Source organism: Hemitrygon akajei, chromosome 3 (assembly GCF_048418815.1).
Source record: "Hemitrygon akajei chromosome 3, sHemAka1.3, whole genome shotgun sequence".
NCBI classification, from domain to species: domain Eukaryota; kingdom Metazoa; phylum Chordata; class Chondrichthyes; order Myliobatiformes; family Dasyatidae; genus Hemitrygon; species Hemitrygon akajei.
In genome coordinates this window covers 34931283-34947688 of record NC_133126.1, presented here as the reverse complement: position 1 = coordinate 34947688, position 16406 = coordinate 34931283, and the positions used below count along the sequence as shown (strand labels likewise).

Genomic DNA, 16406 nt, shown 5'->3' with positions numbered 1-16406 from the left:
TGACAATGCTGCTTTAAATGGCATCACTGGAGAAACAAAGAACAGTACCCACAGGAAGAGGCCCATGATGTGTGTGCCAACTATAATGCCAGCTTTAACTATCCCACTTGTTTGCACATGGTCCATATCTCTCCATCCCCTGCCTGTTCATCTTCCCATCTAAATGCCTCTTAACTGTTGCTATCACATCTGCATCCATCACCTCCCCTGGTAGCGTGTTCCAGGGCACCTGAAACTCAGTGTAAAAAATAGTTTGTCTTGCAAATCTTCTTTGTACTTTACCTCAAGCAGTGCCCTCTATATTTGGCATTTACACGCTGGGGAAAAGATTCTAACTATCTACTCTATCTACACCTCTCATTGTTTTATATTTTTCTTTCAGCCTTCGCGCACCAGACAATACAATTTCGTCAAACCTTGCCTTATAACCTCTGTAATCCCTCACCTCTATAACCCAGGCTACATCATTTGCACCTTCTCCAAAGCTTCCACATCCTTCCAATAATGTGGCAAACAGACTGCACATAATTGTCCACTTGTAGCCTTGTAGGTTTTTGCAAATAAAACAAAGTGAGGTGTGTTATGTTTAACGAAACCTGTAACACATTTTATTGAACTCCAAAACCTACACACCAAAAGCACGCAATAACTCTTTATGTAAAAATGTCATCATGACAGACCAGTCTCTTAAAGGGAACCCCAACTCAACATTTCTCCCAATTACATTACCCTACATAGGTCCCCCCTGAATTCACTAAAACCAGCACTGGGAGCCTGTCTGGACTTGGACGAGCAGCCCAGTTCTGGTCCTGTGTTCCGTGGATGTAGGAATAGCAGGTACCTCTGGCTCATCCAGAGGTGCATTGACACGCTCATGGTCATGGCAGAGGAATACTCCAAATCTTGGTGGGCCAGCTTAAGGTCGATCTACTGAAATACCCTCAGGTTTAGCCCTCTTATTTATGATAAATGTCTTTTCCCTCCATTCCAAATCGTGGAACGGCCCATCATAAAGGGGCCTAAGGGGAGTACGGCGTGCAACTTGGCGGGCAGAAACTAATGAGGTGGAATGTAGGTAAGCCCAAGAGTGCTGTCTGCCAGGATGGAAAGTAGGACTAGTTGAAAAGGAATTGGACTTGCTGAGGAGGGTAAAGCACAATGGAGAAGCCGACCAGGCAGTCGTGGCATCAGGAATGAAATCACCTGGCACTTGTAATGGCTGCCTGTATGCCAGCTCCGCCAAGGATGACCGCAGGTCCTCTTTTGGAGCAGTGAAAGCACTCGCATTGGTCAATGGACTGCGGGTGATACGCCGTGGAGTGATGGAGCCTAATGCCGAGGTTCTGGACATCGCAGTCCAGAGGTCTGAAACCATTTGGGGACCGTGGTCAGAGGAAATATAGGATAGGGTGTCAAACCCAGCACCTCAGGTGCTGATGAATACCCAAGCCATCATCGGTCCTCGAGGGATGACCTCTGGCCAGCAGGAGGCGGGAAGGCGGCCAGCAAGGTGCACACTGACGTGGTCAAACCTTCAATTAGGGACCTCAAAGGCTGGCCGTCAGAGGCAATCAGCCACGGCATTACATCTGCCCTTGACGTGTTGTGAACTTGGATACGTAAGCCAGGTGGTGTTGCTGTCGTGTAGGCCAAGGGTCTGATATTTTGGCCATTGCATGCACGAAAGGTTTGTGGTCAACGAACACTGTGAAATGGTGACCCTCTAGATTAGAGCAGGAGTTCCCAACCTGGGGTCCATGGACCCCTTGCTTAATGGTATTGGTCCATGGCGTAAAAAAGTTTGGGAACCCCTGCCCGAGAAGAAAACAAAAATAGTGGACAACCAGATGGAGACTGAGAAGCTCACAGCCAAACACGCTGTACTTCCTTTCGGGGGGACAGAGCTGTCGGCTGAGGAAGGCGAGCATGCCTTTGACCAACTCTTTGTGCACAGCATAGTCTGAGGCGTCGGTTGTAAAGGCTATGGGCGCATTGGGGAGTGGGTGCACCAGCAGGGTCGTGTTAGAGAGAGCTTGTAAGGTATCATCAAATGCTCTGGTTGTGTCTGCAGTCCAGTCAAGCACTTGAGTAGGGGTATTGCCTTTAAGCGCACTATGCAGGGGTAACATAAGTTCAACAGCTTGCAGAATGAAGTTTCAAAGGTATGTTTAATGTCAGAGAAATGTATATAATATACATCCTGAAATGCTTTTAGTGGTGATAGAAATTCACCATGCCAAAAAACTCCTGTAGATTTTTAGTAGTGCAGGATGGCGGGAAACCCATAATAGTGGCTGCCTTTGATGGGAGTGGTTTCACACCTTCTGCATAGGTACAATGGGTCAGAAAGTCAATGGTTGAGAACACAAACTGGCATTTACAAGGGTTAATAATCAACTCGTGTTGGCTTAGGCGCTCAGAAAGTAGGTGGAGATGGGATGCGTGTTTGGATTTGGACGCAGTGACGACAAGTATACCATCCAGGTAAACAAAAAGAAAATCCATGTCTTTTAATGCAAAGTCCATCAGCCGTCGGAAAGTCTGTGCTGCATATTTCAGGCCAAATGGCATGCATGGAAACTCAAAAAGACCAAATGAGGTTATCGCTGCTGTTTAGGGAATGTCCTCCGAGCACACAGGTGGTAGCCCCTAACTAGATCGACTTTGGAAGAAATTAATTTTCCGACTAAACATGCCGAGAAGTCTTGAGTATGTGGGACTGGGTAATGATTGGGGGTGGTGGCCTTTATTAAGGCATCAGTAATCACCACATGGGCGGCAACCACCATTGGACTTGGGGACCATGTGGAGGGGTGAAGCCCAGGAGCTATTCGACTGGCGTACAAATCTGCGTCTTTTTATGTTGGCAAACTCAACCCTCACGGTTGCCAGCTTTTCTGGGTCCAGTCTACATGTGCGGGCATGGACGGGCATGCCATTTGTGGGAATGCAATGCTTGATCCCGTGTTTAGTGACTGTATCGGAGAATGTGGGCTTGGTGAGGCTTGGGAATTTGCCCAGCAGTTGAGTAAATTCAGATACAGTAGCGCATGTGCTTGACAGAGTCATTGCGGGGAACTTACTGGGGGAGCAGAATAATGACCCAAAGTCCTTGACAACCACAAGCTGGCAGTTCTTTAGATCAACCAACAGTCCTTGGGCACACAGGAAATCTGCACCAAGCAGAGGTCAGGATGAAGTCCCATGTGTAATGTTGCCCACTGACATAGAGGGTCACCTGTCATATCCCATAGGTCTGGATCCTTCTGCTGTTGGTGGCCTCCAATAAGGTTTTGTTGCTCTTTGCCTTCTCATCAATTGGCGATGCTGGCACTGTTGAAGCTGCAAGGAGGGTGGCACTTCCTAGCATTCCTACCAATGTGCCCGTGGTAAAAGCACAGGAGCAGCTTCATCTGCTTCACAGGCCCTACTGACGGGGCATATTGAGGTATGGAAAAGAGGAGGAATGATGCACCACTGCCTGGCTGAGTGTAGACTATCAGCCATTTTAGCAAACTCCCTATAGTCCATCATGGGTGCATTAGCGAGGGCTATGTGAACTGGATCAGGCATTTGCTGCATGAAGAGTTCTTTAAAAATAAAGCGTGGATGGTGATTTCCCAGGAGAGACAGCATGTGGCCCATCAGCTCTGAAGGCCTAGCATCACCAAGGCCAGGCAAGGAGAGCAACTGTTTGGTGCACTCAGACTCTAATAGTCCAAAAGTCTGTAAAAGGTCAGTTTTCAGCGATTGGGGGTGTTCAGGTAGGTTTTTACAGCAGACTCAACAGTCTCACAGCTGTGGAATTGCCGAATAATGCTAATAGAATTTGGTGTCATTGGCAGAGATTTCTAGCAGAGCAATCTGGGCCTCAGCTTGTTTGAACCAAGCAATAGCATTTGCTCCCAAAACTCCAGCAGTTTCAAAGTGACTGCATTGGCTGGCATGTTCAATACTTCCGGTGTCAAACTCATTTTAGGTCACGGGCCGGATTGAGCAAAATGCAGCTTCATGCGGGCTGGATCAGTCGGACGCGTGCGAATGCAGCTCCGTTTTTTCAGCCTGCTCTCATGTGTCTCAGTCTCTGCTATAACTACAAAGTGTTTCACTTTACAAATTCCGTTTCTTATTAAGAAGACTGCCGAGCAAGACTGCCGAATAAACACTAAAATCCCTGAAAACCTGGTACCTGAATAAACTCAGCATTAGCCATATCATACGCCATAGGCGCTTCGATTACTGGGGCCAGCTTTAATAGTAATTAGATATTATCTCGCGGGCCAAAGATAATTCCACCGCGGGCCGGATTTGGCCCGCGGGCCTTGAGTTTGACATATATGTCCTAGAGCATCAGGGTCACCAATGTAAGTTTCTGCAAATGAAACGAAGTGAGATGTTTCATGCTACACGAAACCTGTAACACACTTTATTGAACTCCATAACATACACACAAAAGCGCGCTAAAGCTCTTTATGTAAAAACGTCACTATGTCAGAACAACATCTTAAAGTGAAACCCCAATGTAATGCTGATGGTTGTGAATTATGTACATTTCTCCCAATTATGTTACCCAAAAGCCTAACCACATTTTATACAGTTAAGACATACAGAAACTTTTATACTCAATGTTCCAACTAATTAATGTAAATATACTGTATGCCTTCTTTGCCACCTTATCTACTTGTACTGCTACTTTCAAAGAGTTATGGATCCTAAGGTTCCTCTACATAATATTCTTAACGATCCTGCCATCTACTCTTATATTTAACCTCCCAATGTGCAACATCTCATTCTTGTCAGTATTTAATCTCCATCTGCCATTTTCCTGTCAATATTTCCAACTGATCTCTGTTCTAGTGTATCTGTTGACAGCCTTCCTCACTATCCACATCACCACCAACTCTTGTGTCATATGCTAGTTTACTAATCAGGCCATCATGTAGTTAGTTTTGCTACAACAAGTGTATGGGACATTGGAAAAAAAGTTGAATTTCCCCATGGGGATGAATAAAGTATCTATCTATCTATCTATCTCCTTCTTTGTCCAAGTCATTTATGTATTTCAAAGCCGAGGTCCCAGCACTGATCTCTGTGGAACACCAATGGTCACAGACCTCCAATCTGAAAAACACTGCTACGTCTGTCTTCTACGACAACCTAATATTAAATCCAAAACAGTACCATCTACCAGGTCTCTATGGATCCCAGATATTTTAATCTTTTGGATCAGACTGCCGTCAGCAATTTGTGGATGATTTGTGTCATTCCACAGGGGAAATTCTGAACTTCCGGTTGTCTGGCACTCTGACCTATCAGTCTGTGGGCTTTTGCACTGCCATGATGACACCTAACTTTGTAGCTTTCCACCCTTAATATTGCATTCCACAACTTCAGGTGACTTATTTCTGTCTGCATAATGAGTCAGTCTGTGAAATTGGCTCAGCTTTTATGTCGGGGTTTTCCCCTTTTGTTTCTTTTTTTTCCCCCTGTGGGAGTGGAGGAATTGTCAGCCTTACCAGCCAGGTAAAACTTTGTGTTCTGCATTTTGCAGTCCCTACATTATTTGTCCATGTCCCCACTCTCTATTAGTTCACATTGACTCATCACCAGGTATACAGCTTATTCCCACGGTCACCCTGGTTTTACCCGTTCAGAGTCACCCTCCTTCCCTTACTGTTTTAGTTTCTGTTTCTCTACATCTCAGTCCTGATGAAGGATCTTTAACCCAAAATGTTAATTCTATTTCTCCTCCAATAGATGCAGCCTGACCTGCTAAGTATTTCTACTTTTATCTTTTTTAATGTTAGGATGAAAATGTATGGTTATACACAATTTTAGAGGGATGGATTAAGATATTAATCCAGACACTAAGATATTCTTAAGAGATCATTTTGAAAAATAACATGTATTCTTCAGCTGAGCTATATATAATCTAGCCACAGGCACTGAAGTAGAAAATGCTGGTTAGGGAAGGCCCATTGAGAAAGATACTGAATTTATACTTCATGTTGATGAACTTCCAATGATTTTCAGTGAAGAACCTTCCCCCCTCCCCCCCCAGAAAAAACTGAAAATTCAATTATTTCACTTGGCAACTTTCAGAATTCCTTCTCAATAGAAATTTGTCTCTCTTTAAACCCATGACTCCTATAAAAACCTAAAGAGTAAATAATGTGCAGTCTTAAATTTTTACTTAAAACTAGAAAGCTGAAAAATGTAAGCATATAATTACAAAGTGAAATTCTTGGAAACAAGCCACGTGTCTTCAAGAAGATGCCGAAACCTGCGATAGCTGTGCAGTGACTTCCAAAACCAGCAGATGGTGTACTAGAGGTTCATTGCCAGGTCTTCTCTGCGTGATGTGTATGGAACACTACCAAAGAATACATTAAATCTAAATGCCCTGAAAATTGGTTGAGATTTTGAAATTCCCAAAATAATTGGATTGCCTTCATTTCTCCCTCCTGATTGATTATTAATATTTATTACAAAAGCAAATTAAAATAATCCATATAATTTCTTAAAATATCCCTTGGCTCCCATCCATCACTATTTCAGGATTCATTTGAAATATTTAATAATTTGAAAGAAATGTTATTCACATCTTTATATTTAGACCTCAAGACCATAAGACATAGGAGAAGAATTAGGCCCATTGAGTCTTCTGCACCATTTCATCATGGTTAATCCATCTCCTTTCCAATCCTATTCTCCTGCCTTCACCCCATAACTTTCCATGCCCTGACTATTCAAGAACCTATCAACCTCCGCCTTAAATACACCCAATGACCTGGCCTCCACAGACACCTGTGGCAACAAATTCCACAGATATTCCACACGCTGGCTAAAGAACTACCTCCTCATATCCTTCTGAAATGAACGACTCTCTATTCTGAGGCTGTGCCCTCTGGTTCTAGACTCAACCACCACAGAAAACATCCTCTCCACATCCACTCTGTCTAGGCCTCTCAACGTTCGATAGGTTTCAGTGAGATCACCCCATTCTTCTAAATTCCAGTGAGTAATGGTTGAGAGCCATCCATCGTTCCTCATAAAATGAGCCTTTCATTCCCGGAATCATTCTCATGAACCTCCTCTGAACTCTCTCCAATGTCAGCACATCCCTTCTTAAATAAGGGGCCAAAAACTGCTCTCAGTACTGCAATGAGGTCTCACCAGTGCCTTATAAAGCCTCAGTATTATATCCTCGCTCTTATATTCTAGTCCTCTTGAAATAAATGCTCACATTGAATTTGCCTTTCTCACCACCGTTTCAACCTGCAAATTAAGCATTAGGGTATCCTGCACGAGGACTCGAAAATTCCCTTTGCAACTCGGAATTTTGAATTTTCTCTACACTTAGAAAGTAGTCTATGCTTTTTTCCCTTCTCCCAAGGTGCATGACTACACACTTCCTGATACTGTATTCTACTTGCAATTTCTTTGCTAATTTGCCAAACCCGTCCAAGTCCTTCTGTAGCCTTCCTGCTTCCTCAACACTATCTGCTCCTCCAGCTATCTTCATATTATCAGCAAATGTGTCCACAAACCCATCAATTCCATCATCCAAATCATTGACATACAACGTAAAATGAAGCAATCCCAACCCTTACCTCTGCGGAACTCCACTAGCCACCAGCAGTCAATCAGAAAGGCCTCCCTTTATTCCCACCCCAGCACACTGCTGGTGTCTTCCACAGTGAAGATGGATGCAAAATACTTATTCAGTCCACCTGCCATTTCCTTGTCTCCCACTATTACCTCTCCAGCATCCTTTTCCAGTAGTCCAATATCTACTCTTGCTTCTCTTTTACTCTTTATATTTCTGAAAAACTTACAGTATCCTCTTTGATTTTGTTGGCCTCATATTTCATCCTATCCCTCTAATGTCTTTTTAATTGCCTTCTGTTGATTTTTAATAAGTTTCCCAATCTCTAGCTTTGCGCTATTATATGCCCTCTCTTTTGCTTTTATATAGGCTATAACTTCTCTTGTTGGCCATGGTTGCATCATCCTGCCTTTAGAATGCTACTTTGTCTTCTTTGGAATGTATCTATCCTCTATTTTCTGAATTGCTCCTAGAAACTCCAGCTACTGCTGTTCTGCTGATATCCCTGCTAGTGCCCCCTTCTAATCAACTTTGCCAGCTTCTCTCTCATGCCTCTGTAATTCCCTTTTCTCCACTATATTACTTGTAGATCTGACTTTAGCTTCTTCCTCTCAAATTTCAAGATGAATTCTATCATATTATGATCACTGTCTCCTAAGGGTTCCTTTACCTTAAGCTCCCTAATCAATCTGGTTCATTACACAACACCTGATCCAGAATAGCTGATCCCCTAGTAGGCTCAACATCAAGCTGCTCTAAAAAGCCATCTTACAAACATTCCACAAATTCTCTCTCGGGATCCAGCACCAACCTGATTTTCCTAATCTACCTGCATATTGAAATCTCCTCCATGGCTCCATGACTGTCCTTTGACATGACTTTTCTATTTCCCATTGTAATTTGTAGACCACATCTTGGACTGTAACTCCCATCGGGGTCATTTTACCCTTACAGTTTCTTAACTCTTCCCACAAGGATTCCACATCTTCCAATTCTATGTCACTTCTTTTTAAGGATTTGATTTAATTTTTTACCACCAGAGCCACACCACCCCTTCTGCCTATATGCCTGTCCTTTTGATACAATGTGTACCCTTGGGTGTTAAGCTCCCAACTACGATCTTCTTTCAGCCAAAACTCAATGATGCACATAGCACCACACTCCGTGCCAGAGACTCAGTTGCTGCTGGTCCAAATCCCCCTCCCCCAGGCAGGTCATTCCCCACAGCAGTATCCAAAATTATACATTTATTATTGAGGGGAATGACCACAGCGGTGCTCTGTACTGGCTATCCATTTCCCTTCCCTTTCCTGACATTCACCTATTTACCTGCCTTCTGCAACTTAGGGGTGACAAACTCCCTACAGCTCCTATCTATCATCTCCACAGCCGAATATACAGTATAAACTCTTTGAAGAGTTATGCTGATTAAATAACTCAAATAAAAACACCTTGGGGAACTTAATGAGCCTATTTTTGAGTAACGACTAAATAATTTTGTTACAGATTAATGCAGGGGGTCTTACTTAAACTCTACACCCACACACAGGAAAATTCTATCCAAGTTTTTGATTATGTTAAGACTGCTGTCAAATTAAATTCTGTATTTTTATATATCATACGTCATTGTGGTATTTTTGTTCAAGGCTTTCTCTTGCATTACATTTGATGTCCCTATGATACACACACACACACACACACACACACACACACACACACAGAGTGGTAGGATTAAAACGCATACATTGTTACAGGTAACACATGGGAAAAACAACTTGCTGTCCATGCTTAAGGAATAGACAAAGGAAAGGAGATTGAATATCAAAGGATGGATGGGAAAGGAGGAAGAAGGCAAGGGAAAAAAGGGGTGGTAAAAGAAGGGGTGGAGAAAGGGAAAGAGGGAGGAGATAAAATGTGAAAATTAGGAGGGGAATGAAATGGAAAGGTGCAGACAGGAAGAAGGCATGGGAAAGTGAAAGGGCAGAAGAGGGGAAATGGAAAAGAGTGAGACAGAATGGTGTAATGGGTGGGAAGGAAGTGAGATAGGGCTAGGTTTGGGGAAGGAGAAAGAAAAAGGGGTGGAGAGGGGAAATGGGGTGGAGGAAAGTGGCTGAAGGAAGGAGAGAAGAGGAGGAAAAGGTAGAAGGAAAATGATCTGGGTGGTATGGAGAAGAGAGGGGCAAAGAGATCATTGTAAGAGGAATGGATGGAGAAGAGTAGAAAATGGGAGAAGGAGAGAGAGCAATGGAAAGAAGAGGTAAATAGAAGGAAGGATAATGGGAAAGTAGATGAAAGGGGAAGTGAAGGAGAGAGAGGGAGAGGGGAAATGGAGGGGACTGAGAAAAAGGGAGAGAAAGGAAAGCAGAGAAAATAGGGAGTAAGGTGGAGACAGCGAGAGGGAGATGAAAGAAGCAGAAGGAGGGGCCATAGGAATGTGTTTCATTTATGAGGAGCGACTGAATTTCTTTGGAGCAGAAGAGGCCATGGGGGTGATAGAGGTTTATATGGCAAGAATAGAATAGATTCCAAATGCACTGCTCTCCACACTAATCCTAACCTCACCATCAAACCTACAAATAAGTGGTGGGGGGTGCAGTAGTAGTCTGGTGGACCGATTCTACCTTGCTGAGTCTATGTGACAATTCTCAGACGCCTCCTCTTATTTACCTCTTGAATAGGACTTCTCTAAAGAGCACCAGGCTATTGTCACCTGCACCATCACTAACCTTATTAACTCTGGGCATCTCCAGTCCACTGCCACCAACCTCATAGTTCTCTTACCCCGCACTTCCCATTTCTAGCTCCTCCCAAAATCCATAAACCTGACCGTCCGGATAGACCCATTGTTTCTGCCCCACTGAACTTATATCTTCACACTTTGATTCTGTTTTATATCCCCCACACCCCGGTTTTCTTTCTACCTACATCCATGACACTTCACATGCTCTTGATCTTTTCAATGACTTCAAGTTCCCTGACCCTGATCATCTTATTTTCACTATCCCTTCATCACCCATCAGGAAGGCCTCAAAGATCTCCGCTTCTTTCTGGACACCATCCCCAACCAGTTCCCCTCCACCACCTCTCTCCTCCGTCTTTCACAACTGGTCCATGCTTTCAATAATTTCTTTGGCTCCTCCCATTTCCTTCAAACAAAATGTGTAGCCATGGGCACTCGCATAGATCTCAGCTACGTCAACCTTTTTGTCAGATACGTGGAACAATCTGTGTTCCAAGCCTACACCGGTATCACTCCACAACTTTTCCCTACGCTGCTTCAATGACTGCATTAGTACTGCTTTCGGCACCCATGTTGAGCTCAACGACTTCATCAACTTTGCCAGCTTCCTCCCTAACCTCAAATTTACCAGGACCATTTCCAACAACTCCCTCCCCTTTCTCGAACTCTCTGCCTCTATCCCTTGAGACAGCTTTTCCACTAATATCTTCTAAAAATGCATTGATTCTCACAGCTACATCCCCCACCCCGTCACTTTTAAAAATGAAACCCCTTCTCTCAATTCCTCCATTTCCGCCGCATCTGCTCTCAGAAGGCTTTTCATTCCAGAGCTAATGAGGTGTCCTCCTCCTTCAAAGAAAGTGGCTTCCCTTCCTCTATCACCAAAGCAGCCCTCACCCCATCCACTCGCCACCTCATCAGGGATAACATTCCTCTTGTCCTTACCTACCACTCCATCAGCCTCTGAGCCAGCACATAATTCTCTGTAATTTCCGCCATCTCCTAAAGGATCCCATCGCCAAACACATTTCCCCCCCCCCCCACTTTCTACTTTCCGCAGGAATCACTCCCTATGCGGCTCCCTCATCCATTTGTTCCACCACCCCCCCCCACCCATTGATCTTGCCCGGCACTTGCAAGTAGAACAAGTGCCACACCTGCCCCTACACCTCATCCCTCACTACCATTCAGGGCCCCTAAAGGAGACACTTCACCTGTGAGTTTTTGGGGCTTATCTACTGTACCTGGTGCACCCGGTGTTGTCTCCTGTATATCAGTGAGTCCTGACGTAGATTAGGAGACCACTTCGCTGAGCACCTACGCTCCATCTGCCAGAAAAAGTGGGATCTCTTGGTAGCCACCCATTTCAATTCTACTACCCCTTCCTATCCTGTCATGTCAGTCCTCTACTGCCGCGATGAAGCCACACTCAGGCTGGAGGAGCAATACCTTATCTTCTGTCTGGGTAGACTCCAACCTGATGGTGTGAACACTGATTTCTTGAACATCTAGTAATTCCTCCCCCCCCCCCTCACCATTTCCCTCTCTCACCTTATCTCCTTACCTGTCCTTCACCTCTCTCTGGTGCTCCTTCCCCTTCCCTTTTTCCCATGGCCTTCTGTCCTTCTCTATCAGATCCCCTTTCTCCAGCCCTTTATCTCTTTTACCAATCAGCTTTCCAACACTTTACTTCACCCCTCCTCCTCCCCGGTTTCACTCATCACCCACTACCTTGTACTTCCTCCTCTCCTCTCCCTCCACCCTTCTTACTCTGACTTCCAATCTCTTTCTTCAATCCTGATGAAGGGTCTCAACCCAAACCATCAACTGTTCACTCTTTGCCATAGATGCTGCCTGGCCTGCTGAGTTCCTCCAGTATTTTGTGTGTGTTACTTTGATTTCCAGCCTCTGCAGATTCTCCCTTGTTTATAGATAATAAGAAACTAGCCCATGGCAGAGGCATCAAAGACCAGACGGCGTTGATTTAAGCCGAGGTGTAAAATGTTTAGAGACGATCTAAGGATGAAGTTTTCACCCTGAGCATGGTTGTAATCTGGAACATTTTGCCTGAAGTGGTTGTGGAAGCAGATAAAAATCTTCTTTTAAAATTGCCAACATATAGTTAGCTATGGATCAAGTGCTAACAAATGGAATTATTCTAGATAGGCTTTCAATGATTAACGTAGATGTGACTGGCAAATTGGACTGCTTCGACGGCTGCAAAGTGTACCATCTACGTATGCACAATTTGCAAAGTCCATTCAACGGCACATCCCAAAGTCGCACTCTACTGCCAAGAAAGTTTTGTGCAGCAGTTGAGTAGAAGTTCCAAGTTCCTTTTCAAGCCACCCTGTTTTGAAAATATCTATCATCATCATCATCATCACCATCATCACGAAATCCAAACCGTTGGATTACTTCCCAACACCATTGGGGCAAGAACCGCGGCTGTTATGACAGACAGCTCTCCTCTCCAAGGTAATTAGGGAATATCGGGTATCCTTCCAGTAACACCCTCGCACGATAAATATATTTAAAGAAAACAATGTACTATGCTGTGATTCTTGAGTTTGTAGAATCATTTCACGAGCACATCGCTATTGTTCGTAAACTCAACGAACAAAGCACCGCCTAGGTTATAAACCCCGCCCAACAGGTAGGGGAAAGCAGTTGCCAATCATCGATTGGTCGAAACCTTTGATTGTTTGGCCGTCATTCGTCTACAGCTGCCCGATAACATCCAATCACAATGATAGCTAGGTGGATTGGCAAGGCGGAATAAAAGCACTCGCTCAGGTTTCTGGGAAGTGTTGTTCTTCGCATTCAAACCTTCTATTGCGAGAAGGACTGTGGACTACAAACACCAGAATACTTTGGAAAATGCACCTTTAAAAATAATATAAATATTATGGTGATTTTTTTTAAAAACGAAGTAATTAAATAAGTTTGTTATTTAAGATTGATTTCTCAATTCTAGATAGCCTTTGACTGAGGGTAGAATAAGCTCTATCGAGGTGTGTTCCTTTCTTAAAAGCCCATCAGCTCGGCAATTGACACACGGAAATTTGATGTTTGATTGCTTCCTGCTTCTCGGTGCCCGAATGACATGAAATAACACTAGCTCCCGATCGCTCAGACGCTTCAGTGTTAGAGTCCAACAACAGGCAGCCGGGTCAGACAGACACCAGCACTGCGAAAGGCGATTTTCATCCAAAACAAGCGCGAGTAATCGACTCCACCGAAACCTACCTTAGTAAGATCAAAGGGTCTTCAGCGCGCGTGAGGACATCATACACCTGTAATGTTTACTCGTGGCTGACTGGCTTTGTTGAGCAGGGACAAGGGCGAATAAAATCAGGACTCAAGATTGAACAACATTCAACGTTAACTTTTCGTCCGCGGGTAGATTAAGCGGTCTTTTTGCTTTGTTCTTAGTAGTTTTTTTGTTCCACTTTCAAGTGGCCTGTTGTATCTGACTGTCAGGTCGCTTCGAGTACTGTGCACCTTTCTGAGTTAGGGTGCAAGGATGGTGCTCTTCAGTGGCCCTCTGAAGGTGAAAATCGGAGAGGCTGTGGATCTAAAACCGACCCGATGCGCTCTCAGGCATTCAATATCCAGCAAAAATTACCAGTTATTGGATCCGTATGTAATGGTGAAGATTGATAATCGGAGGGTCGGGCAGACAGTCACAAAACAGAAGACCAGCCGGCCCACATTTAACGAAGACTTCAGTACTCAGATCTGGAGGAGCAGCGAGATCGAGCTGACCGTTTTCCATGACACCCCCATCGGATACGACGATTTTGTGGCCAATTGCACCTTGCAGTTCGAGGAATTACTGAAAAATGGCACGAAGACCTTTGAGGGCTGGGTAAGCTGTTGATATATGTGACATTCGCAAACTGACTTCTGACATTCACTTGACTATTGTTCTTGCAGTTCTGAAAGGTGTGCACGCAGGTTTGCTGCATGGAATTTATGATAATTCTGTAGTGAGTTTTATTTTAAGGGCGATCAGTCCATAATAGTGGGGTTTTAAAATGCTAGAACCCATTACAGTTTTCGTGACCAAAGAACGGTAGCAAAAATTGTCCATGACCCATCAATGACATGCCTTTGTGTAATATTACAGTTCAAAGACAGGGGAAACATCATACCTTGTGTGTACAATTGCTTCCTATACACATTCTTTCAAAATTAAATCTGGGCTATTTGATAAAGACAATAAGCATAATTTGATTTGATTATTAAGACCGACAGTCAATGGGTTGGAATGCTGTCCCAGCACGATTTGAGTTGTCGAGCTTAGCTTATAACTTTTAATATGACATTATTAAATCTTTTCATAAAATGTTGCAGCAAAGAATGTGATAATGGAAATTGATTACATAATAGTTTTCATTATTATAACAAATTGCAGCAGCTCAATAATGAGTCCCCTCACAGCCAATTTTCAGCAACCATTAATTGTGTGGTAAGGGTTGACTTGTTATGAAATTTAGAACCTACGAACCACAATGTTTTGCCAATGATGGTTGCTGAGGTGTACAGACCAGAAAGTTTTCATGTCCTATTAACTTGCTATAGCTTTAGCAGGCTGGTTGAGCATCATTGTTTGGGTGGGGTGGGGGTTGGGAAGAATTTAGAACTAAAGATGCCCATATATTGCCATATATTGATTCATTTTTGGACAGAATTCTCACCTTCCTCTCCTGTGTCTGCATGGATAGATATTGATCACTCATTAAAGTTTTGAATGAAAGGAATGGGCTATTTGATAAAGGACAGGAAGGATAATTTGAATTGATGATAAGACTAATGGACCATGTTTTGGGATGCAGTGCCAACACTATCTGAGTTGTCCCAGGTTAACTTATAGCCCTAAATTAACATGAAATTATTTTTCATAAGGTTTTGTTATTGTGTTTGGGAGTGTACATGGTACTGTCACGGGGAATGTAAAAGGCTCGTCCTTAGTTGGTCTTGAAGGTTTTGATGTTAAACCACGTGGTGAAGGTTCTCCTATAGTGTCATTAGATAAGGGAGTTCCAGGCTGATACCCTAGGAGTATTGAAGCTTAGGAAAGTGTCTGAATTGGAGGCGACCTTACAAGTGGTGGTGTAGCAAACTCCATTTATTTCTGACCAATAGAGGTTATAGATATAGGAGACACAAAATACACTGCAGATGCTGTGGTCAAATCAAGACGTACAAACAAGCCGGATAAACTCAGCAGGTCGGGCAGCATCTGTTGAAAAAACGTTTTTTCAACGGATGCCTGACCTGCTGAGTTGATCCAACTTGTTTGTACGTCACAGCTATAGGAGATGCTGCTGAAGAAAATCAGGTGAATTGCTGTGGTGTATTTTTTGAGATGGTACATACTACAGCCATGATACACTCGTAATAGAGGTAGTGGTGAATAGGAAGCTTATCAAGTGTGATGTTTTATTCTGAATGTTCGGCATTCATCCAGGCAAATGGAAAATGTAATCACATTCCCGACTTGTGTATTATCAGTGCCAGCATGATCAGTTGATGGCAGTCAAAGTGGATATTTCTGTCTGTCTAGAGCAACCTTTTTTGAGCCATGGACCAATACAGTTAAGCAATTAGTCAATGGAGACCAGGTTGGGAATCCCTGATCTAGACTCAAAATGTTGGTAAGTTTATAATCTCAAGTAATCCTCATCTGCTGGAGACAGATGCAGTACACCGGAGTGAAAATATGGTGGGATCTATGAATACAAGGCCAAGTTATTGGGTGTATTTAAAGTGGAAGGTGATAGGTTCTTGATTAGTAAGGGTGTCATAGGTTACAGGGAGAATGCAGGAAAGTTGGGTAGAGAAGGATAATAAATCAGCCATGATGGAATGGCAAAACAGACTTGATGGGCCGAATGGCCTAATTCTGTTCCTATGTCTTATGGACTCATGGTCTTACGACCCAAATGCCAAGGTCTGAATGAGATCCATAGAAACCTGTCAGTGCTCTTGCATTCATTCCAATGTTCTCGCGTTAGAGGAGCACAATTAGTTATTGCCCTTCTGTGATAC

At 43.6% G+C, this 16406-nt stretch overlaps 1 protein-coding gene across 5 annotated transcripts in view; it reads left to right on the top strand.

Annotated features, from left to right (window-relative positions):
* prkcha (protein kinase C, eta, a) overlaps positions 1 to 16406 on the top strand; it is a 402904-nt gene that overhangs the window by 170126 nt on the left and 216372 nt on the right. Inside the window, exon 1 of one of the 5 annotated variants that reach the window (XM_073039527.1) lies at positions 13237 to 14220. The exons of 2 other annotated variants lie outside the window; for them this stretch is intronic. In XM_073039527.1, coding sequence (XP_072895628.1) covers positions 13876 to 14220 — 345 coding nt within the window. In that variant the 5' untranslated portion in view covers positions 13237 to 13875. Of the gene's footprint in view, positions 1 to 13236; positions 14221 to 15906; positions 16013 to 16406 lie in introns of those variants that run through there. 2 more of the 5 variants (XM_073039528.1, XM_073039530.1) reach the window with 2 other exon arrangements.